The sequence below is a fragment of the Argentina silus genome (genome assembly GCF_951799395.1).
Source record: "Argentina silus genome assembly, chromosome: Y".
Classification (NCBI taxonomy): domain Eukaryota; kingdom Metazoa; phylum Chordata; class Actinopteri; order Argentiniformes; family Argentinidae; genus Argentina; species Argentina silus.
Genome location: NC_139654.1, coordinates 12754099 through 12779865, shown reverse-complemented (window position 1 = coordinate 12779865; position 25767 = coordinate 12754099). Strand labels below are relative to the sequence as shown.

At 52.0% G+C, this 25767-nt stretch overlaps 1 protein-coding gene across 2 annotated transcripts in view; it reads right to left on the bottom strand.

Annotated features, from left to right (window-relative positions):
- The window catches only part of LOC310823861 (serine/threonine-protein kinase SIK3 homolog), a 70084-nt gene extending 51319 nt beyond the window's left edge, over positions 1-18765 (bottom strand). Inside the window, exon 1 of one of the 2 annotated variants that reach the window (XM_083696744.1) lies at positions 18385-18765. In XM_083696744.1, the coding sequence (XP_083552870.1) occupies positions 18385-18750 (366 nt within the window). In that variant the 5' untranslated portion in view covers positions 18751-18765. The remainder of the gene's footprint in view (positions 1-18384) is intronic. The other variant, XM_083696743.1, reaches the window with a different exon arrangement.
- Between the last annotated feature and the right edge of the window lie 7002 nt (positions 18766-25767).

The window sequence follows — 25767 nt, the reverse complement described above, 5'->3', positions numbered from 1 at the left end:
GAGAGAGAGACAAACACACACACACACACACAGAAACACAGAGAGAGACAGACAGACACACACACAGGGAGACACACAGTTACACAAGGCACACACAGAGACACACACACACAGACACACACACATAGGCAGGCACGCACCCACACAGAGACACAGACACGCACACAGATACACACGCACACACACAGAGAGAGAGAGACACACACACACACACCGAGTCCAGGTCCGGACAATAGGTCTAAAATGGGATGACAAGAGCATCTCAAGGGGCATTTCTATGAGACCCCACGGAAGAGACCAGAGGGTCTAAAGACCAGGAGGTCTAGCCCAATCGGGAAATCCATGACCAAAGCCCTCTCAGGACAGAGTTTAGACTTGGGAGCCATCAGCCTGGAGGCTGATGGTATCGGAGGAGACTCCCTCTTAGCTACCTTGAAACTTAGTCCTCGCTCTCCCAGTAGTTGGCAGCAGGGTGAATCTATTCGACACCAGCCTAAGTATATCTTTAGAAACCTATTAGGGTAAATCCCTTTAGGCTGAGGATCTAACCCGTTGGACGGAGGGCTGGTCCGGGGCTCCTGTATAGGGTCAATTACCAGGAGACAACACACACAGACACTCACCGGCCACTTTATTAGGTACAACTTTATTAGATTCAACTGCTCGTTAACGCAAATATCTAATCAGCCAATCACATGGCAGAAACTCAATGCATTTAGGCATGTAGACACGGTCAAGACGACCTGCTGAAGTTCAAACCGAGCATGAGAATGGGGAAGAAAGGTGATTTTAGTGACTTTGAACATGGCATGGTTGTTGGTGCCAGACGGGCTGGTCTGAGTATTTCAGAAACTGCTGATCTACTGGGATTTTCACACACAACCATCTCTAGGGTTTACAGAGAATGGTCCAAAAAAGAGAAAATATCCAGTGAGCGGCAGTTCTCTGGGCAAAAATGCCTTGTTGATGCCAGAGGTCAGAGGAGAATGGTTCGAGATGATAGAAAGGCAACAGTAACTCAAAGGTTGGTGGTGGTGGTGTAATGGTGTGGGGGGTATTTTCTTGGCACACTTTGGGACCCTTAGTACCAATTGAGCATTGTTTAAATGCCACAGCCTACCTGAGTATTGTTGCTGACCATGTCCATCCCTTTATGACCACAGTGTACCCATCTTCTGATGGCTACTTCCAGCAGGATAACACGCCATGTCACAAAGCTCACATCATCTCAAACTGGTTTCTTGAACATGACAATGAGTTCACTGTACTCCAATGGCCTCCACAGTCACCAGATCTCAATCCAATAGAGCACCTTTGGGATGTGGTGGAACAGGAGATTCGCATCATGGATGTTCAGCCGACAAATCTGCTGCAACTGCGTGATGCCATCATGTCAATATGGACCAAATGTTTCCAGCACCTTGTTGAATCTATGCCACAAAGAATTAAGGCAGTTCTGAAGGCAAAAGGGGGTCTAACCCGGTACTAGCAAGGTGTACCTAATAAAGTGGCCGGTGAGTGTATATGCACGACACAGTTACACAAAGGCGCACACACACACACAAAGACACAGACACACACACATGCGTGAGTATACACTTTATTAGGAACACTATGCTAATACTGGGTAGGGCCTCCATTTGCTCTCAAAACAGCCTCAATTTTTCGTGGCATTGATTCCACAAGATGTTGAAAACATTCCTTTGAGATTCTGGTCCATGATGAAATGATTGCATCACGCAATTCCTGCAGATTTTTCAGGTGCACTTTCAAGCTGTGAATCTCCCGTTCTACCACATCCCAAAGGTGTTCTATTGCAGTGGTTCCCAAACTTTTAACAGTCATGTATCCCCTGTCGGTTATTTTGTAGCCTAATTGATATTCTATGAACATTATCTCTTACATATTAGACATTGTCATAATATTATTCTGTTGGACAGGGTGCATGCATTTATTTTTGGTACTGAGACTGCAGTTGACTATTCAACAGGACTGTTTGGGAAGGTAAATCACAGATTTATTTTGCGTACCCCCTAGATCGATCCACGTACCCCCGGGGGTACGCGTACCCCACTTTGACAATAGTGGTTCTATTGGACTCAAATCGGGTGACTGGGAAGGCCACGAAGGAACACTGAACTCATTGTCATGTTCATGAAACCAGTGTGTGTGTGCGTTTGTGTGTGTGTGTGTGTACATGTGTTATATTTCTTTTTGTGTGTGTGTGTGTGTGTGTACTCGCGTGCGTGTGTTATAGTGAGTGTTCGTAACACGTGTTTGTGTGTGTGTGTGTGTGTTATAGTGCGTGTGCATGCACACGTGTGTGTGTGTACATCTTCATGTGTTGTGTTCATGTATGTATGTATGTATGTATGTATGTGTGTTATAGTGTTCGACACAGTAAACTACCCGATCCTTCTCCCCACCCTCTCAGAATTGGGCATCTCTGGCTTTGCACTCACCTGGTTTGCATCCTATCTGGCTGATCGCTCTTACCAGGTGACGTGGAGAAGATCGCTGTCCTCTCCACGAGCCCTCACCACTGGGGTCCCCAAGGGCTCTGTCCTAGGGCCCTTACTGTTCTCCCTGTATACCAAATCTCTTGGCTCTGTAATTTCCTCACGTGGTTTCTCTTATCACAGCTATGCAGACGACACTCAACTCTTTCTCTCCTTGCCCCCTTCTGACTCACAGGTGGCAACACGTGTCTCTGCGTGTCTCGCAGACATTTCTGCTTGGATGTCAGCCCACCACCTCAAGCTCAACCTTAGTAAGACTGAGCTGCTCTTCCTCCCAGGGAAAGCCTGCCCGCTCCAAGACTTCTCCATCACAGTAGAAAACTCTACTGTGACCTCCTCCCATACAGCCAAGAACCTTGGGGTGATCCTTGACAACCACTTATCTTGTGTGGTGAACATCACAGCGACAGCACGCTCCTGTAGATTCTTCCTCGACAACATCAGAAGGATACACCCATTCCTCACCAGAGAAGCAGCACAACTTTTGGTCCAAACACTTGTGATCTCTCGCCTTGACTACTGCAACGCACTCTTGGCCAGTCTCCCCGCCTCCACCATCAGGCCTCTGCAGCTCATACAGAACGCTGCCGCCCGTCTGGTGTTCAATCTCCCCAAATTCTCCTATGTCACTCCCCTCCTCCGCACCCTTCACTGGCTCCCGGTAGCAGCTCGCATCAGATTCAAGACCCTGGTGCTCGCCTACTGGGCGACAAAGGGAATAGCCCCTCCCTACTTGCAAGCAATGGTCAGCCCCTAAACCCCTGCAAGATCACTCTGCTCTTCCACCTCGGCTGGCCGCCTGGCACCACCACCTCTACGTGGATGCAGCGGTCGTGCTATTTGATCACAGCTTTTCACTGTCCGGGCGCCCCGCTGGTGAAACAAGCTTCCCACTGCTGCCAGGACTGCAGAGTCACTACCTATCTTCCGCCGTAGATTGAAGACCCATCTCTTCAGACTACATCTTGACTGTCCCTCCTTAAGACCTCTTCATCCCCACTACCCCCCTGTACAGTTTCTCTACAGTAAATAATAATAATTTAAAAAAAAAAGAAAAGTGATCCTTCCTTCTTCTAGCATTGTGACTGCCAATGGCCCCTGGTCCTGGCATAGATTTGTTTTTCTTATGATGTACTTGTTGTAAGCCACTTTGGATAAAGGCATCTGCTACATGTCTAAAATGTAAAGTGGATGCCACCAGGTATCATTTTCTCAAAAATTCTTCTAGACCTGTCATGCACCAATCTATGATACAAGTGAATCATCATCCCCATAAGGGATTCAGGAAACACATATTGGTTTTCTTCTCATATTGGAACTTCTCTAACCCTTGATTGTGTAATCAGAGTAGGTTCCACATCACACTGATGAGGCTCACCCTTATCCGGTGTGGGCCCAAGATGGCGCCGTGTATGGCTGCCGTGCTTCGGGCTCCTGAACGACAATGCGCTGCTCGCTCCAGGCCAAACAATAACAATGGCTGGGTCACAACAGAAACGTCGTCCGAGAGGCCGCAGGGCTGGCGTCCTGGTGAAGCTGAGACGCCGCGGAAACAAACCTCCGCTCCCAGCATTCTACTAGCAAACGTCCAGTAACTAGACAACAAGCTCTGCAAGCTAAGAGCAAGGATTGCCTTCCAGAGAGTAACATCATTTGTTTGACCAAAACCTGGCTTACGGAAAACACGCCGGACCAGGCAATTGTTCCTCCGGGGTTCTCCGTTTGCCACGCGGACAGGTCAGCGGAACTTTCTGGACAAAGCAAAGGAGGTGGGGTGTGTTTTATGATCAATAACACTTGGTGCAAACCAGAGAGTGTTCATACCCTTAAGACTTTCTGCTCTCCAGACTTAGAATACCTAGCGCTGTTGTGTCGCCCTCACTGGCTACCCCGCGAATTCACTGCCGTTGTAGCAATAGCGGTGTACATTAGACGATTAGCAAACACGAGTACAGCGCTCAGCAATTTTTATGACTTTGTCAATAACACAGAAAACAAGCACCCAGAGGCCGCTCTTATTGTGGTGGGCGATTTCAACCGGGCATCACTGAAACAAGCAATTCCCAAACTTTACCAACACATCGATGTAAACACACGTGCCGGAAGTATTCTTGATCACTGCTACACCCCCTTCCGTCATGCCGACAAACCCCTCCTTCGACCTCCGTTCGGCAAATCAGACCACTCTTCCATCCTGCTTCTGCCCGCCTACAGACACAAGCTGAAACTCGCTCCACCCACCGTGAGAACAATCCAAATCAGAAACCGTGGATAAATAGCGCAGTCAGAGCTGCACTCACCGCGAGAGATACAGCCTTCAAATCCGGTGACATCACTAACGACAAGAAAACCCACTACGACCTCCGCAGAGTGATCAAGGTAGCCAAACGGGAATACAGTAATAAGATAGAGTCACAACTATGCAGCATGTGGCAAGGGCTACACACCATCTCAGACTTCAAAGGGAGACCTGGCTGCGCAGCTACTGTAACTAGCTCTCTCCCGGACGAGCTGAAAAGCTTCTACGCCCGCTTCGAGAACTCCAACGTCATCCCACCAGAGAGGACACACGGACAGCACTGCCAGAGCCCTGGTCATCACCGAAGCAGACGTGCGCAGGCAGTTCGGGCGCATCAACATCCGCAAAGCGGCCGGACCAGACGGCATCCCAGGCCGGGTGATCAGAGTGTGCGCAGCGCAACTGGCTGGTGTGCTCACGGACATATTCAACCTCTCCCTCTCCACAGGAATAGTCCCCTTCTGCTTCAAGTCATCCACCATTGTCCCAGTGCCGAAGAAGAACAAGGTAGCATGCCTAAACGACTGGCGCCCTGTTGCTCTCACTCCTATCGTGAGCAAATGCTTTGAGAGGCATGTCAAGGCCCAGATCTGCAGCATGCTCCCTCCCACCCTGGACCCTCACCAATTTGCCTACAGGCAAAACAGATCCACTGACGACGCCATCGCCTCCGCCCTCACCCACCTGGAGAAGAGGAACACCTACGTGAGGATGCTGTTCGTTGATTACAGTTCAGCATTCAACACTATTGTCCCCTCCAGGCTCGACACCAAGCTGAGGAACCTTGACCTCAACCCCGGCCTATGCGACTGGATACTGAACTTCCTGTCGGACCGACGACAGGTGGTGAGAATGGGCTCAAAGACCTCCACCCCCCTGACCTTCAACACAGGAGCCCCCCAGGGCTGTGTCCTGAGTCCCCTCCTCTACTCCCTGTACACCCACGACCGCGTGGCCACTCATGGCTCCAACTCTGTGATCAAATTCGCTGATGACACCACAGTGATTGGCCTGATCACAGACGGCGATAAGACGGTCTACAGGAGAGAGGTCGACCGCCTGGCCCAGTACAGCCAGGAGAACAACCTCTCTCTGAACACCGACAAGACCAAGGAGCTGGTGGTGGACTTCAGGAAGAAAGGCCGGGAACAGGACCCTATCACCATCAACGGGTCCGCAGTAGAGAGGGTCAACAGCTTCAAGTTCCTTGGCGTCCATACTTCCGACGACCTCACCTGGGACGAGCACACCAATCAGGTAGTGAAAAAGGCTCAGCAGCGCCTCTTCCACCTCAGGCGGCTGAGGAAGGTTGGCATGGGGCCCAAGAGCCTGCGTACCTTCTACAGCTGCACTACCGAGAGCATCCTGACGGGATGCATCACTGCCTGGCACGGCAACTGCACCGCCCTCAACCACAAGGCGCTGCAGAAGGTGGTGCGGACAGCTGAGCGCATCAGTGGATGCGAGTTTCCCTCCATCCAGGACATATACAGCAAACGATGTGTCAGCAAAGCCCGTAGGACCATCAGAGACCCCAGCCACCCCAATCACAGCCTGTTTGAACTGTTGCCGTCCAAAAGACGGAGCCTCAGGGCCAAAACTCAGAGGCTCTCCAACAGCTACTTCCCCCAGGCCATCAGGCTCATGAACAAGCCTGCACCGAATCCATGACTTTACCCCCAGCACACCAACAGAATGGACTCTACCAGCACAGTCACTTTAACAACACCTCTTACACCAACGGCAAAGTGCAATAATGATGACATTCCACTGAACCACTTTACTTTTTACTCTACTATTTATACTGCAATTGTGTCATGTCTATTGTCTTGTGTCCCCAACAACCGTCACTGTCCAACCGTCACTTATTGTCTTGTCTCACTTATCTTGCACTGTCATTTATTGTCTTGTCCTACTTCATTGCACGACTGCGTATTTGTATTATTTGTATTTTGTATGCTGCATTGCCAAGGAACCGAGCCCAAGAATTTTACTCCCTGCACTCGTGTATGAGAGGTCCCCCCAAGGTCCACCTCCAGAAAATGGGGGACCTGGACGACCCGGAGGCGTTCCTGGCGGTGTTTGAGGGGACGGCGAGGATCTCGGGGTGGCCGGACGGCGAGTGGGCATACCATCTGCTGCCCCTCCTGTGAGGTGAGGCGCAGCTCGCTACCCCTCCCTAGCCCGGGCAATTCGAGACCGCCTGGGCCTCACACCGGATGAACACCGTCGCCGGTTCCGGGCCCTGACGATGGAGGAGGGGAGCCGGCCCTTTGCCTACGCCCAGCGGCTGCGGGACAGCGCGTGGCGGTGGCTGGACCCGAGGAACAGCTCGGCGGAGGAGGTCGGGGACCGGGTGGTGTTGGAACAGTTCCTCATGGGGCTCCTGGCCCGAACCGCCGCCTGGGTCCAGTACCACCGGCCCCAGGATCTCGCGGGCGCCGTGGGCTTGGCAGAGGACAATCTCTCCCTCCCACCGCGGGAGCCACGACAACCAACCCCGGCCCCGCGCCAGGGGGCGGGGGGCCAGCACCCGGGAGGAGCCGAGGGACCGGAAGGAGAGAGGCCGGCGCCCGCTCCGAGGACGAGATGGCAGGGGCGCGCATATCGAGAGCCAGCCCTGGCCCCGCACGAAGCACCCCGAGCGACAGGGGGGGTGTGTTGGCGATGCGGACGGCCGGGCCATGTTCAGGCCGAGTGCCCAGTGATGGAGGTGGTGCAGGTCATCCGCATCGACGACATACCGGGCCCTCCCCCCGGACCAGGAGCGGCGTATCGTGTTCCGGTAAGGATACAGCATGATACGCACCAGGCGTTCTTGGATTCAGGCTGCATGCAGTCCATGATCCAGGAGCGCCTGGTTCGACCGGGGGCATTGTTAAAGGCATTTAGGGTGTTGGTGAAGTGTGTGCATGGGGACATCCACGAATACCCTGTGGTCGCTATCGAAATTCATTATGAGGGAAAAAAACATAGTGTACAGGCGGCGGTTAGCCCGCGCCTCACGCATCCCCTGATTCTGGGTGTAGATTGGGAGGGGTTTCCTCAAGACCAAGATGGCGGCGCGCATGCATCGCGACGCTCAGTGTCTCTCCAGAGTTTGCGAACTAGTAGTTATTTGCTTGTTTATCTTAAGTATTCTCGCTAAAAACAGTTTAGCGTACATATCGTACAGCCGACAAGAACTTCTGGACATCGGTTCCGGCACTCCAGTCATCTTTATCGACGATATACCCGAGATTAGCAAAACAGCGGGTCCAGCTAACTCCGCTACACCGACCGGAAGAGGCCCCAGACCGGCTCGGAAACGAAAACACAGGCGAGGGAGCCGAGGTGGGCTGAGAGCTAGGCTAAAGCTAATCCCACACCGACTCTCATTACCTAGCCTTTTCCTTGCAAATGTTCGTTCCCTGGCAAACAAGATGGATGAACTGCGGCTGCGGATCACCACCCACAAATGGATTATGGACTGTAACATCATGGTTTTCACTGAAACCTGGCTCAACAGCGAGGTTCCCGACAACGCTATCGAGCTAGCAGGGCGCTGCGTTCTCCGAGCAGACAGAACAGCAGGCGACTCCGGTAAGACCAGAGGTGGAGGTTTGTGCATTTATGTAAACAAGACGTGGTGCACGGACACTACCATCACCGAGAGTCACTGCTCAGCTAACCTGGAGTTTCTCATGGTTAAGTGTAGACCTTTCTATCTGCCCAGAGAGTTCACGTCTACTGTTATCACGGCAGCCTATATCCCCCCGGATGCTAATGCTAAGATTGCTATGAAAGAACTGTATGCTGCCATTAGCAAACAACAGACTCTGCATCCCGAGGCAGCCTTCATTGTCGCGGGTGACTTCAATCACTCCAACTTAAAGACTGTACTGCCCAAATTCCACCGAAATGTCTCTTGCCCCACCAGAGGAGACAGGACATTGGACCAAGTATACACCAGCATGGCTGATGCGTACAAAGCCGTTCCCCTCCCCCACCTAGGTCAATCAGACCACCTCTCATTGTTCCTACTGCCCAAGTACTCAGCACTCATCAAACGAGTGAAACCTACAGTGAGGACAGTCAAGGTCTGGCCAGAGGGAGCTGACTCAGCGCTCCAGCAGCGTTTTGGAAACACTGACTGGGGTGTGTTTGCCACTCAGGCCACCCATGACTCCCACACGGACATTAATTCATATGCCTCATCTGTTTTGGACTACATCAATTCCAACATCAGCAGTGTCACCACACTCAAGCGGATCACCACTTTCCCTAATCAGAAGCCATGGATGAACAGTGAGGTCCGACTCCTGCTGAAGGCACGCGACATTGCCTTCAGATCAGGGGATGCTCGGGCCTATAGCTCATCCAGGGCTAATCTGCAGAGGGGCATCAAAAAGGCCAAGCACAACCACAAGCTGAGGATAGAGGATCACTTCAGAAACAACTCTGACCCCCGACGCATGTGGCAGGGCATCCAGGCCATCACTGACTACAAACCATCTAACACCTCACCCCTCTCCGTTGACGCCTCCCTCCCTGATGAGCTGAACCACTTCTACGGCCGCTTTGACAGGGACAACAAGGAGGTGGCCATCAAGGCTGTGCTCCCTGCGGATCACCAGCCCCTCACTCTATCCCCCACCGACGTGTGTGCGGCACTGAGCAGGACTAACGCACGCAAGGCTGCTGGTCCTGATGGGATCCCCGGACGCGTCCTCAGGGCCTGCGCTGTGCAGCTGACTAAGGTTTGGACTGACATATTCAACCTGTCCCTAGCCCAAGCAGCTGTCCCCGCGTGCTTCAAAACCACCTCCATCGTGCCGGTGCCAAAACACTCCACTGCAACGAGCTTAAATGACTTCCGACCAGTGGCACTCACGCCCATCATCATGAAGTGCTTCGAGAGGCTGGTCTTAGCTCAACTCAAGACCTGCCTACCACCCACACTGGACCCCTTTCAATTCGCCTACCGGCAGAACAGGAGTACAGAGGATGCCATTTCAACGGCACTTCACTCCGCCCTGTCCCACCTCGACAAGACTAACTCTTATGTGAGAATGCTGTTTATTGACTTCAGCTCAGCATTCAACACCATCATCCCCTCCAAACTGATCTCCAAACTCAGGCAACTGGGCATCAACCCCTCCCTCTGCAACTGGATTCTAGACTTCCTGACCAACAGGCCGCAGTCTGTTAGGCTTCACAACCACACCTCCTCAACCCTCACCCTGAACACCGGCGTTCCACAAGGCTGTGTGCTGAGCCCCCTCCTTTACTCCCTCTTCACCTACGACTGCACACCTGTACATGGCTCAAACACCATTGTTAAGTTTGCAGACGACACAACGGTGATCGGTCTCATCAGCAACAACGATGAGTCGGCCTACAGGGAGGAGGTCCAGCACCTAACAGTGTGGTGCAACGACAATAACCTGGCTCTCAACACCAAGAAGACCAAAGAACTCATTGTGGACTTCAGGAAGTCTAAAGCTGGCGCACACACCCCCATCCTCATCAACGGGACGGAGGTGGAGCGAGTCACCAGCTTCAAGTTTCTGGGTGTCCACATCTCTGAGGACCTCTCCTGGACCCTCAACACCTCCACCCTGATAAAGAAGGCTCACCAGCGTCTCTTCTTCCTGAGGAGACTAAAGAAGGTCCATCTATCTCCTCAGATCCTGGTGAACTTCTACCGCTGCACCATCGAGAGTATCCTTACCTACTGTGTCACAGTATGGTATGGCAACTGCTCGGCATCGGACCGGAAAGCACTGCAGAGGGTGGTGAAGACTGCCCAACGCATCACCGGTTCCTCACTCCCCTCCATCGAGGCTGTCCAGGGCAAACGATGCTTGCGTAAGGCACGCAGCATCGTCAAGGACATCTCTCACCCCAACCACAGACTTTTCACCCCACTCCCCTCCGGGAGGCGCTACAGGTCTCTCCGCACCCGAACCAGTAGGTTCAGAGGCAGCTTCTTCCCTGCGGCTGTCACCCTGCTGAACTTGAACACTACACCTACCTGACAACCTACTACCCCCGCAACCCCCACCCCACCCCCCCCCCACCCGGACAATTGCACTATTGCACTATACTCCCCTCCCCTGCTCTTACTCAATACCACTGCTCTTCTGTACATACCTGTTCATACTGTTCATACTGTTCATAATGCACATAATGCACATATCCTATATTTTCCTTAATACTACTGCACATACTGTACATACTTGTTTATACGGCATTCCATATTTATATTTATTCTGCATCTACCTCATGTTACTGTTAATACATATATACTGCTAGACTGCATTACCCATACAGCTCATATGCTGCTACACTGCTCATACTGTAACTATTTATTCTGCTATAATGCTACTGCTACTCACATACTGCTATACTGCACTGCTATATTATACTGCTTATATTATACTATATCATACTGCACTACTACTGATCATATATTGCACTACCTGTAAATACTGTTCATTGCACTTTCTGCTATTTTGCACTTCTGGTTAGACGCTAACTGCATTTCGTTGTCTCTGTACTTGTACTCTGCACAATGACAATAAAGTTGAATCTAATCTAATCAAGCGGTAAAGCGGGCTACCGGGGTGGTGCATGACAGAGAGGGAGGTGTGAGGCGTGTAATGTAATGCCTCGCGACACTGCCGAGGAGCCGGAGCTGGCGGGGGGGTCTCAACCCGAGATTTCCCCGCCAAACTATTTGCTGCTAGGTGACTTCCCCCCCGAGCAGTCTCGTGACAAGACCCTACGATCGGCCTATGACCAAGTGATAGCGATTGATGATACTTTGGTACGGCCAGACACAGTTCGCGCCCACCCCTATTTTGCGATCATCAGCGACAGGTTATACCGAGTGAGTCGTGACTCACATAGTCAGGAGGAAGTAACCCAGTTGTTGGTTCCCCGTAGCCGCCGGGAAATGGTCTTCCAGGCGGCTCATTTCAACCCCATGGCGGGCCATTTAGGGTATGATAAGACACTAAACCGTATAATGGCTCGATTTTATTGGCCGGGAATTCGGGCAGAGGTGCGTAGGTGGTGCACTTCTTGTCGCGAATGTCAGTTGGTAAATCCCCCAGCCATTCCACGGGCCCCCTTGCAGCCCTTACCATTGGTCGAGAACCCTTTCGACCGCATTGCCATGGATATTATCGGGCCATTTGATCGGTGTACACAGGGATATCGATTTGTGTTGGTCTTTGATAGATTACACAACCCGATACCCCGAGGCAATACCGCTGCGCAATATTTCTGCCAGGAGTGTAGCGCAGGTATTGTTTCAAGTAATCTCCCGCGTGGGAATCCCGAAAGAGATTCTCACCGACCAGGGCACTAATTTTATGTCACGCACCCTTAAAGAACTGTACGGGTTGTTGAACATCAAGGCGGTTCGAACCAGTGTTTACCACCCAGCCACTGATGGCCTTTGTGAGCGGTTCAATCGGACCTTGAAATCATCAATGATCCGGAAGTTTGTACACGAGAATAGTCGGAATTGGCATAAATGGCTAGATCCCCTGCTGTTTGCAGTACGGGAAGTTCCCCAAGCTTCCACCGGGTTTTCCCCGTTTGAATTACTCTACGGGCGTAAGCCCCGGGGTGTCCTAGACCTTCTTAAAGAAAATTGGGAGGAAGGGTAACCCTAGGGGTTATCTCACGCAAGCATTTGCAGCAAGCCCAGGAGCGTCAAAAGCGCCTATACGACAGGGGAACGAACCTACGAGAATTTACACCGGGAGATAAGGTGCTCGTACTGTTACCCACCTCCAGCACGAAATTACTCGCAAAGTGGCAAGGGCCGTCACTTTGGTCACACAAAGGTCACACGTCGCATGGGGGACGTGGATTATGAGGTAGTACGCTCGGACAGGGGGGATAGCTTGCAGGTGTATCACGTAAATCACGAGGAAAGTGAGATTCAATACGTCCTGGACTTGCGCACAAAGCTCCATGCCCTAGGGGTTATTTCAAGTTCAAAGTTAGCACTCCGGTCGGCATTGATAACCATCTCTCTGCTAGCCAGGCCAGGGACGTTGCAGATTTGCAAGCTAGGTTCGCTGACGTGTTCTCTCCCCTGCCCGGTCGGACTATGCTTATAGACCACCATAAAGAAACGCAGCCGGGTTTAACGGTGCGCACACGTCCCTATAGGTTGCCGGTACACAAACGAGACATTGTGTGCACGGAATTGGAAGCCATGCTGGAGCTGGGTGTGGTCGAGGAGTCCCGCAGTGACTGGTGTAGTCCCATCGTGCTTGTTAACAAGCCGGATGGGTCTATACGGTTCTGTGTGGATTATAGAAGGGTTAATGCGGTCTCCAAATTCGATGCCTACCCGATGCCCCGTCTTGACGAGCACTTGGACCGGCTTGGCACGGCCAAATACTTTACGACATTGGATTGTACGAAGGGATACTGGCAGATTCCACTCTCGCCGGTATCCCGGGAAAAGACTGCATTCTCCACTCCGCTCGGGCTATACCAGTTCACGGTGCCCCCTTTTGGGTTGTTCGGAGCCCAAGCCACTTTTCAGCGCCTCATGGACCGCATTCTGCGGCCGCACTCTGCCTGTGCTGCGGCCTACCTGGATGACATTGTCATTCACAGTGACACCTGGGCACAGCATGTGCAGAGTGTGGCTGCTGTTCTGCGGTCCCTGAGGCAGGCGGGGCTGACGGCCAACCCGAAGAAGTGCGTGATCGGGCGGAGGGAGATCCAGTATCTGGGGTACCACTTGGGTCGAGGGGAGGTGCGGCCGCAGATTGAAAAGACTGGTGAGGGCCTTCCTGGGGCTGGCTGGCTATTACCGGCAGTTCGTGCCGGGATTTTCAGACCTGGCCAGTCCCTTGACGGACCTCACCCGGAAGGGTGCCCCGGATCCGGTCCAATGGTCGGGCCAGTGCCAGGGGTCGTTCGAGGCCCTTAAGGGCGCTCTTTGTGGAGAAGTGGTCCTGTATGCGCCTGATTTTAACCTCCCTTTCTCCCTACAGACGGACACGTCGGATAGAGGCCTGGGAGCAGTGCTGACCCAGCAGGTGGAGGGGGCTGACCGGCCGGTGCTGTACCTGAGCCGCAAACTGTTGGAGAGGGAGGGCCGGTACAGCACGGTGGAGAAGGAGTGCCTGGCCATCAAGTGGGCGGTCGGCGCCCTCCGTTACTACCTGCTGGGTCGCGCTTTCACCCTCTACTCCGACCATGCTCCCCTCCAGTGGCTCCACCGAAGGATGTGAACGCGAGGATCACCCGGTGGTATCTCGCGTTGCAGCCCTTCAACTTTCGGTCGTGCACAGACTGGGGGTGCAAATAGTCATGGCAGACTTCCTCTCCCGTGCAGTGGGGGGGGGGGGGGGGGGGGGGGAGTAGGCTGTCGGCCGTCATATCCCCGGCCTGTGTCGGGCGGTAGGGGTATGTGGGGGGACATGCAGCGTTCGGCCTGTAGAGGGTGCTACAGGACCGTGGCCAGGGTGCGGGAGCGAGGCTTTGTCGCACACCTGTTGCGAATGAAGCCTCGTTACCGAATGGCGTAAGATGTGTGTGCCTCTGCTTTTCAGGAGGAGAGTGGCGGAGAAGAAGAGAGGCGCTTATGACACGCGGGCTGGAAAGTCGCGGAGAAGAAGGAAGGTGCTTACGACACGCGGACTGGAAAGTCGTGGAGGAGAAAACACCAATACTAAATTAATACTGAACAATAAACGGGTTGATTCCCAGACCACTACCTCTGTGTCCGGACCTTGCTACATATGTACAGTACCAGTCAAAAGTTTGGACACACCTTCTCATTCAATGGTTTTTCTTTATTTTTTATTATTTTCTACATTGTAGATTAATACTGAAGACATCAAAACTATGAAAGAACACACATGGAATTATGTAGTAAACAAAAGTGTTAAACAAACCAGAATATGTTTTATATTTTAGATTCTTCAAAGTAGCCACCTTTTGCTTTGATGACAGCTTTGCACACTTCTGGCATTCTCTCAATCAGATTCATGAGGTACGGGGCGCTCAGTGGCGTAGCACACTAAGGCGCATACCATATCATCGCAAGGTCCCTGGTTCGATTCGGCCATCGACATATCCTGCATGTCATCCCTCCTCTCTCTCACCCATCCTTCCTGTCAATCTCTACTATCTCTATCCCAATAAAGCAGAAATGCCCTAAAAAATATATTTAAAAAATAAAAAAAAGATTCATGAGGTAGTCACCTGGAATGGTTTTCAATTAACAGGTGTGCCTTGTCAAGAGTTAATTTGTGGAATTTCTTGCCTTCTTAAAGTGTTTGAGACCATCAGTTGTGTTGTGCAGAGGTAGGGTTGGTACACAGTTCTATACAGTAAATAGCCCTATTCGACTACTGTTCTAATCCATATTATGGCAAGAACCACTCAACTAAGTAAAGAGGAACGACAGTCCATCATTACTTTAAGACATGAAGGTCAGTCAATCCGGAAAATTTCAAGAACTTTGAATGTATCCTCAAGTGCAGTTGCGAAAACCATCAAACCCTATGATGAAACTGGCTCTCATGAGGACTGCCCCAGGAAAGGAAGACCGAGAGTTACCTCTGCAAATTGCTGCAAAGAAGCCACTACTGAGGAAGAACAACAAGAAGAAGAGAATTGCTTGGGCCAAGAAACACAAGGAATGGACATTAGACCAGTGGAAATCTGTACTTTGGTCTGATGAGTCCAAATTTCAGATTTTTGGTTCCACCCGCCGTGTCTTTGTGAGACGCACAAAAGGTGAGCGGATGGTTTCTACATGTGTGGTTCAAACCGTGAAGCATGGAGGAGGAGGTGTGATGGTGTGGGGGTGCTTTGCTGGTGACACTGTTGGTGATTTATTCAAAATTCAAGGCACACTTAACCAGCATGGCTACCACAGCATTCTGCAGCGACATGCCATCCCATCTGGTTTGCGCTTAGTGGGACCATCATTTGTTTTTCAACAGGACAATGACCCCAAACACACCTCCAGGCTATGTAAGGGCTATTTGACCAAGAAGGAGAGTGATGGAGTGCTGCGTCAGATGACCTGGCCTCCACAATCACCCGACCTAAACCCAATTGAGATGGTTTGGGATGAGTTGGACCGCAGAGTGAAGGCAAAGCAGCCAACAAGTGCTCAGCACCTCTGGGAACTCCTTCAAGACTGTTGGAAAACCATTCCAGGTGAATACCTCATGAAGCTGATTGAGAGAATGCCAAGAGTGTGCAAAGCTGTCATCAAAGCAAAAGGTGGCTACTTTGAAGAATCTAAAATATAAAACATATTCTGGTTTGTTTAACACTTTTTTGTTCACTACATAATTCCATATGTGTTCCTTCATAGTTGTGAGGTCTTCAATATTAATCTACAATGTAGAAAATAATAAAAAATAAAGAAAAACCATTAAATGAGAAGGTGTGTCCAAACTTTTGACTGGTACTGTATGCATGTGCGTACGTGTTCATGTGCATGTGTTTGTGTATGTGTGTATGTGTGTGTGTGTGTGTTGACCTGGGCTGAGGCAGGTCAGGCGAGGTCCTGTCTGCTGGAGCTAGCTAGCCCTCTTCCAGAGATCCAAACAAATGCCTCCATCTCTCTTCTCTCACAACAATAGAACCGTCACCCCCCCCCCCCAACCCTGAATGGATCCGAGACCGAAACACTGCGCTCCTCTCTCACACGCAGCTCAAATTGTGATTACTCATGACTAATGCTGGCGAAAGAGGTGTGTGGTTAAAATATATTATTCTACTATGCTGAATCCTCACCGACTGGTTGACTACTAAAGGGCTATGTCCAAAGAAGTGAGCCACATTAGCTTCAAATTGAGCAGAGACGGATGCTAGTTATGTGCTAGTTATTATGTGAGTCATAGGGTTATTCAATGTTTGTATCACTGGATCCTGCAATTCCTCTTGAATCAGGACTTCAGTCCAAAGGAGAAAGAAGTAGCTCTCCGGTTGCATAAAATGCCCTGAATTTCATAAACATAAACCCCAAAACATCAGCATTTTTAAACCTGCTAGTGAGGAGCCAGTACGAGGGCACACAGTTGATATCACTTGGTCCACTTTCACACACACAGTCGTCTGACTTCACTTGCACAATGCACATAAATCAGTTACTGGAGCTGAACTTGTAGGCTAGACTAACGGCAGTGAATATTTCTAAGTTTCATCAAAATCAATCAAAACAAAATGAAGAGAGAAAGAAGGAAACAGATTTTGGGTGGCAGTACAGCATGATCATATTTGGACCAGAGACATCTTCAAAACATGATCCATTTCAGTTTGCTGCTGAGACATCAAAAAAGTAACCTATAGGTTAGTGCAATCAAACGTTATACGCAATGTCAATAAACTCTGCCTAGAGAGGCTAATTTTCATGTTGCACCATTACTTAAGTCAAGATGTCAACTGCCTTTTGTCAGAATGTATCAGATTATTGTTCTTCAATCATTGCATACAAATTTCATCTGACAACTGCACCCTAACAATGAAACACTTTCTATGATGTCATAAAAAAATAAGGGGGGGTCCACAAAATGTGGCATTCAGTAGATAATGTGAACTCAAGCGTTTACCAAGATCATCATGTGAATACATCAGTCTTCGTCACTTCAACAACACGCACAGTCGAAAGGTATGCTGTGTCACTTTCACACTGCCCGCCTCCTTTTCTAGTTGTGCGCACACCGGCCACGAAACCAAAACCCCATATTGGTGACAGCATTGATCCGTGAACGGCAGCCGTTTAGAGGCATCACGATCACTGCCTGCCTTCATGGAATCACACTGATCTCACCTGCCGCCATGAAAGTCAAGGCAATTATATCTGCCGCCAGCCAATGGTGTGTGCATGTAAACAGAAGACCCACATGTCAATTACGACCATAATGTCACTTAAGTAAGTCTCTGTCTCTCTCTCTTCTGGCACATTCATCACGATTAGTAGAAGATCTGCCTGCTTTACATGAATGGTCAACCAATCAATATTTGAAGTGATGGCTCATTTCCCCATCATAAACTGGCCTGCCAAAAAGGCAGAGGAGGTTAATATGCAGGTAGGTCTAAGATGCTGCCACGCATTGTAGGGTATTGAATAGTGAATATGGAACATTAATAATAGTACAGTAGACAGAGGCCCGTATCCTCTCCGCGGTGCCAATCGAGCACTGCCTGCCTACAGACGCCCACACTATGCAAAGGGGTTGGCTACGTACACTCGAAGTGCCATCAATGGCCAATGACATATTTGAGGCGGTAAATTCTCCCAAATAGCCTATAGCAAAACGAAACTAGCCTAGTACTGACCCCCTACTACCCACCTCTCAAATAAAAGAATAAATGAAAAAAAAATACAGAAAGTGAAATTCAAGATGGGGGGCATAACAACTGAGCAGTAAACAAGTACTGGGAGACAACCACAGCTTGCCAGCTATTTGTTTGTTTCTCTCTCTCGACAAGAGCCTAGAAGGATGGTAGAGTGACAGCGACCACAATCAAAAGCCTACAGCGCGCTGACAACCTGGAAAACCCCTAGATCAATCATCTTACCTTCGCTTTAGTGATGATATGTGTGGCTAGTTTTACAACGGCAAAATTTCCCTTGCCAATGGTCCGCTCGATTTCGTAGTAGCCCACTCGGCCTGGAGGGGCCCTGCTGGCCGAGGGGAGACCGGGGTTGGTGATGCATCCCGCTGCCGGGGTCGGTCGATTGGAGTGGCTGATCCCGGAGGACGGCTGTGATCGGTTCTGGGGGCCCATGCCTGCGTGCGCCTGTCGGGTAGAGTGCGTAATCCCGGCCGCAGCGGACCCAGCTGCACCTCCGCTTGACACGGCCGCCATCTTCTCGCCTCTCTGCGGGAACAACAACCTGCCTTGCGCAGCGCGCATAGCGGGCACGCCCCCGCCCTGCGTCATATTACGTTGACTGCTCCTCCGCAGCGCCCTCTCTGGGTTGTAACTATAGCAACTATCAACGTAACAATGACTTCACCCACAGAAACGTATTGGTTGACAAGGCAACTGAATTGCGCATTACTACCACACAAGTGTGCGTGTGCGTCATATCCCGTTGGCAATATGAGCTAACGGGACCGCGCACGTCGTGAACACAGTAGGCTCGTCCAACTACCACCAGAGACCCCAGAGGAGTGTGCGCCTGTTCAGCTTGAGCGCAGGATGCAGCACAACCAAAAAGACTGTCTGGCTGGAACATACAGCCGTCATGAAAAAACACATTATCCATATAATCTATTAATTCTATTATCTTTAGGATTTTTAGAGGATACCTATAATCATATAGTATAAATATCAACCATGCAGGATGTCTGTACTTATTGTAAGTCGCTATGGATAAAAGCATCTGCTAAATGACTTGAATGTAAATGTAAATCAGCTACTTAAGCAGTGCTTGATTTAGTTTGCCCAGTGTAATGGAACCAATGCAACTGTCCAAAAGTGCATAATTTCAAGTATATAAATCTAATCAAATCAAATTGTATTTGTCACATACACATGTGGACTTCAACTCTGCATTTAACACTATTGCCCCAGCTCTCCTCCAGGACAAGCTATCCCAGGTGAGCATGCCTGAGCCCACCTGCAGGTGGATCACTGACTTTCTGACAGACAGGAAGCAGCAGGTACGGCTGGGCAAGCTTGTCTCGGAGCCCCGGACCATCAGCACCGGAGCCCCACAAGGCTGTGTGCTCTCTCCTCTACTCTTCTCCCTCTACACCAACAGCTGCACCTCTAGCCACCCTTCTGTCAAACTCCTGAAGTTTGCGGATGACACAACCCTCATTGGATTAATCTCCAACAGTAATGAGGCCGCCTACAGAGAGGAAGTTGACAGCCAGGCTTCCTGGTGCAGCCAGAACTACTTGGAGCTGAAATTGTAGAGCTAAAAACTGTAGAGATGGTAGTAGACTTCAGGAGAAGCCCAGCCCCAACCACCCCCCTCATCATGTGTGACTCCCCAGTTAACATTGTGGAGTCATTCAGATTCCTGGGGACAATAATTTCAAAGGACCTCAGGTGGGCGGAGAACATCACCTCCACCATCAAGAAGGCCCAGCAGAAGATGTTCTTCCTGCGGCAGCTGAAAAATTCAACATGCCGCAGAAAGTGATGGTTGAGTTTTACACGGCCATCATTGAGTCCATCCTCAGCTCATCAATCACCGTCTGGTTCGCTGCCTCCACTGCCAAGGACAAAGGCAGATTGCAGCAGATCATTCGGTCAGCCGAGAAGGTCATCGGCTGCAACCTGCCATCTCTCCTGGACCTGTTCCACTCCAGGACCAGTAAGAGAGCAGGAAAGATCATCGCTGATCCTTCCCATCCTGGTCACAACCTCTTCCAGAGACTTCCATCCGGCAAAATCCCGTAAAAAAAAACATGATGATTTTCATGGGCAACTTTACTTACTTCTTGGGACTGTTTTTCTCAAGCTAAATGGGACAGAGAATCAGCTTTGATAGGGCCCATTGATTCTTCTGAGGGATAAACTTGTGTGCAACAGTGCCCCTGCTGGAGTGAGAGTGATGTGTCCACCACACAGGGCTTTTCCTTCACAGTACACATACCATTATGTCCTCATAAACACTCACAGACAGGTCAATGCCCTTTAAGATGTAATCACAGTGGTCGACTTGATCTAAACTGGCCAAAGCCACAGACTACCATGCTGGTCTAGTTTCATAGTGTGAAGACAGAGATTTGAAATGCCATCAGTTATCATTTCAATGTTGTGGCTCTCTTTCGATATCCTCTTCTGTTTGTGCCACCCATTCCGTTGCGCATTCCGTTCCATGTATTACAATGAGCTACTACAACGTGTAGTATCAATGTGAAGTATCAACAATGGATCAGATCAAGATGAAAGCCAAGTCATGAACTCAATCACACACAACGCTATCATGTCTAAGAGAAGGCTCATAAGGCGGGCAATCAGCTCGACCTTGTCTTCACCAGATCCTCTCATACCTCCAACCTTACTGTTGATCGCTGTCCTCTCCATGAGCCCTCGCTGTCCTCTCCAGATAAAGTGTCAACGTTCACAATTTATGACACGCGTCTCCCAGAGTACAAGATAACAAGAATATAGATTCAGGTGTATAAGATATTGGTAGGAAGCCATCGTTTTCTCTTAGAGGAAACTTTTTTTTTTAAACATTCATCAAAATAAAAACACGAGTGTAATAAAGTCCGTTGTACACAGAGGCAGACGCAGTATGTCGGTGAGGGATTTTGTCCCGTTTATTGGCATATACATTTAATCTTGGCTTTTCAGCCTGTCTCAACGTTTCGTGACTTTCCAGTCGTCGTCTCGGGGAACATTCGTCTCGTTCCCAGCCCCTCTACTGAAATGACAAAGGCACACACATCTTAAGCACTAGCCAACGAGGCTTCATTTGCAACAGGTGTGCCACGAAGCCTCGCCGACACAACCCTGGCCACGGTCCTGTAGCTCCCTCTACAGGCCGAACGCTGCATGTCCCCCCACATACCCCCACCGCCCGACACAGGCCGGGGACCCGACGGCCGACAACCTACTCCCCCCCCCCTGCACGGGAGAGGAAGTCTGCCACGACCATCTGCGCCCCCGGTCTGTGCACGACTGAAAAGTTGAAGGGCTGCAACGCGAGGTACCACCGGGTGATCCTCGCGTTCACATCCTTCATGCGGTGGAGCCACTGGAGGGGAGCATGGTCGGAGTAGAGGGTGAAAGCGCGACCCAGCAGGTAGTAGAGGAGGACGCCGACCGCCCACTTGATGGCCAGGCACTCCTTCTCCACCGTGCTGTACCGGCCCTCCCTCTCCGAAAGCTTGCGGCTCAGGTACAGCACCGGCCGGTCAGCCCCCTCCACGCGCTGGGTCAGCACTGCTCCCAGCCCTCTATCCGACGCGTCCATCTGTAGGGAGAAAGGGAGGTTAAAATCAGGCGCATACAGGACCGTTTCTCCACAAAGAGCTCCCTTAAGGGCCTCGAACGACCCCTGGCACTGGCCCGACCATTGGACCGGATCCGGGGCACCCTTCCGGGTGAGGTCCGTCAAGGGACTGGCCAGCTCTGAAAACCCCGGCACGAACTGCCGGTAATAGCCAGCCAGCCCCAGGAAGGCCCTCACGTCCTTCTTCGTCTTGGGCCGAGGTGAGGCGGCGATGGCCGCAGTCTTTTCAATCTGCGGCCGCACCTCCCCCCGACCCAAGTGGTACCCCAGATACCGGATCTCCCTCCGCCCGAACACGCACTTTTTCGGGTTGGCCGTCAGCCCCGCCTGCCTCAGGGACCGCAGAACAGCAGCCACACTCTGCACATGCTGCGCCCAGGTGTCACTGTGAATGACAATGTCATCTAGGTAGGCCGCAGCATAGGCAGAGTGCGGCCGCAGAATACGGTCCATGAGGCGCTGAAAAGTGGCTGGGGCTCCGAACAACCCGAAAGGGAGCACTGTGAACTGGAACAGCCCGAGCGGAGTGGAGAATGCCGTTTTCTCCCGGGACACCGGCGAGAGTGGAATCTGCCAGTATCCCTTCGTGCAATCCAATGTCGTGAAGTACTTGGCCGTACCAAGCCGGTCCAAGAGCTCGTCAACCCGGGGCATCGGATAAGCATCGAACTTGGAGACCGCATTAACCCGTCTAAAATCCACACAGAACCGTATAGCCCCATCTGGCTTGTTGACAAGCACGATGGGGCTACACCAATCACTGCGGGACTCCTCGACCACACCCAGCTCCAGCATGGCTTCCAACTCCCTGCACACAATGTCTCGTTTGTGCACCGGCAACCTATAGGGACGCGTGCGCACCGTTAAACCCGGCTGCGTTTCTATATGGTGGTCGATGAGCGTAGTCCGACCGGGCAGGGGAGAGAACACGTCGGCGAACTTAGCCTGCAAATCTGCAACGTCCGTGGCCTGGCTAGCAGAGAGATGGTTATCAATACCGACCGGAGTGCTAACTTTCGATGTTGGGACTTCCGGACCGAACTCCTCTCTCTCTGGAATTACTGTAGCCAGAGCAACAGTGACCACGTCGTTCCATTTTTTTAGGAGATTGACGTGATACACCTGCAAGCTATCCCCCCGGTCCGAGCGTACAACCTCATAATCCACGTCCCCCATGCAACGTGTGACCACAAACGGCCCTTGCCACTTCGCGAGTAATTTCGTGCTGGAGGTGGGTAACAGTACGAGCACCTTGTCTCCCGGTGTAAATTCTCGTAGGGTAGTTCCCCTGTCGTATAGGCGTTTCTGACGCTCCTGGGCTTGCAGCAAATGCTCGCGTGAGATAACCCCTAGGACGTGGAGCTTTGTGCGCAAGTCCAGGACGTATTGGATCTCACTTTTACTGTCGCTAGACCCTTCCTCCCAATTTTCTTTAAGAAGGTCTAGGACACCCCGGGGCTTACGCCCGTAGAGTAATTCAAACGGGGAAAACCCGGTGGAAGCTTGGGGGACTTCCCGTACCGCAAACAACAGGGGATCTAGCCATTTATGCCAATTCCGACTATCCTCGTGGACAAACTTCCGGATCATTGACTTCAAGGTCCGATTGAACCGCTCACAAAGGCCATCAGTGGCCGGGTGGTAAACACTGGTTCGAATCGCCTTGATGTTCAACAAGCCATACAGTTCCTTGAGGGTGCGTGACATAAAATTAGTGCCCTGATCGGTGAGAATCTCTTTCGGGATTCCCACGCGAGAGATTACTTGAAACAATGCCTGCGCTACACTCTTGGCAGAGATATTGCGCAGCGGTATTGCCTCGGGGTATCGGGTGGCGTAATCTATCAAAGACCAACACAAATCGATATCCCTGTGTACTCCGGTCAAATGGCCCGATAATATCCATCGCAATGCGGTCGAATGGGTTCTCGACCAATGGTAAGGGCCGCAAGGGGGCCCGTGGAATGGCCGGGGGATTTACCAACTGACATTCACGACAAGAAGCGCACCATCTACGCACCTCTGCCCGAATTCCCGGCCAATAAAATCGAGCCATTATACGGTTCAGTGTTTTATCATACCCTAAATGGCCCGCCATGGGGTTGAAATGAGCCGCCTGGAAGACCATTTCGCGGCGGCTGCGGGGAACCAACAACTGGATTACTTCCTCCTGACTATGTGAGTCACGACTTACTCTATATAACCTGTCGCTGATAATCGCAAAATAGGGGTGGGCGCGCACTGTGTCTGGCCGTATCAAAGTACCATCAATTGCTATCACTTGGTCAAAGGCCGATCTTAGGGTCTCGTCACGAGACTGCTCGAGGGGGAAGTCGCCTAGCAGCGGATAGTTCGGCGGGGAAATCTCGGGGTGAGGCGCCCCCGCCGGCTCCGGCTCCCCGGCAGTGTCGCGAGGCGCCGCCTCAGCACAGAGCACATTACACGCCTCACACCTCCCTCGCTGTCGTGCACGCATCCCGGTAGCCCTCTTTACCGCTTGAGGAAACCCCTCCCAATCTACACCTAGAATCAGGGGATGCGTGAGGCGTGGGCTAACCGCCACCTGTACACTATGTTTTTTCCCCTCATAATAAATTTCGATAGCGACCACCGGATATTCGTGAACGTCCTCATGCACACACTTCACCAACACCCTCGACGCCTTCAACAATGCCCCCGGCCGAACCAGACGCTCCTGGATCATGGACTGCATGCAGCCCGAATCCAAGAACGCCTGGTGTGTATCATGCTGTATCCTTACCGGAACACGATACGCCGCTCCTGGTCCGGGGGGAGGGCCCGGTATGTCGCCGATGCGGACGACCTGCCCCACCTCCATCGCCGGGCACTCGGCCTGCACATGGCCCGGCCGTCCGCATCGCCAACACACCCCCCCTGTCGCTCGGGGTGCTACCTGTGGGGCCAGGGCTGGCTCTGGACGGGTGCGCCCCTGCCATCTCGTCCTCGGGGTGGGCGCCGGCCTTTCCTCTTCCTTTCCCTCGGCTCCTCCTGGGCGCGGGGCCGGGGTTGCTCGTTGCGGCCCCCGCGGTGGGAGGGAGAGATGGTCCTCCGCTAATCCCACGGCGGTCTTGAGATCCTGGGGGCGGTGGTACTGGACCCAGGCGGCGGTTCGGGCCGGGAGCCCCGTGAGGAACTGTTCCAGGACTACCCGGTACCCGACCTCCTCCGCCGAGTTGTTCACTGGGTCCAGCCACCGCCACGCGCTGTCCCGCAGCCGCTGGGCGTAGGCGAAGGGCCGGCTCCCCTCCTCCATAGTCAGGGCCCGAAACCGGCGACGGTGCTCCTCCGGTGTGAGGCCCAGGCGGTCCCGAATTGCCCGAGCCAGGGACGGGTAGTCCCGTTGGGCGGCCGCTGGTAGGCTGTGGGCCGCGAGCTGCGCCTCCCCTGACAGGAGGGGCAGCAGATGGTAGGCCCACTCTCCGTCCGGCCACCCCGAGATCCTCGCCGTCCCCTCGAACACCGCGAGGAACGCCTCTGGGTCGTCCAGGTCCCCCATTTTCTGTAGCTGGACCTTGGGGGGACCTTGTGCCGACCCGGTCTCCGGCGCCGGCCTGATGGCCCTGGCGAGGTCCTGGAGGAGGGCACGGTCCTCAGCCCTCGCCGCTGTCATCTCTCCCACCGCGGCCTGCTGGGTCTGTTGCAGGATGGTCTGCTGCTCCAGGATCAGCGATATCCTCGAAATTGCCGTTGCTAGCGTCTCCATTTCTGTGTCCCAGGTTGGGCGCCAATGTAATAAAGTCCGTTGTACACAGAGGCAGACGCAGTATGTCGGTGTAGCAATGTCCGTTCGTACACAGAGTCAGACGCAGTATAGCGGTAAGGGAAAGCTCCCGTTTATTCATAAAGATTCGTAACCCACAGTCCATTGGCTTTCCAGCCTTCTCAAACACTTGGCGATTTCACAGTCGCGCCCTTCTCTCGCCTCCTCTCGCCGTTCCCAGCTCCTCTACTGAAATGGC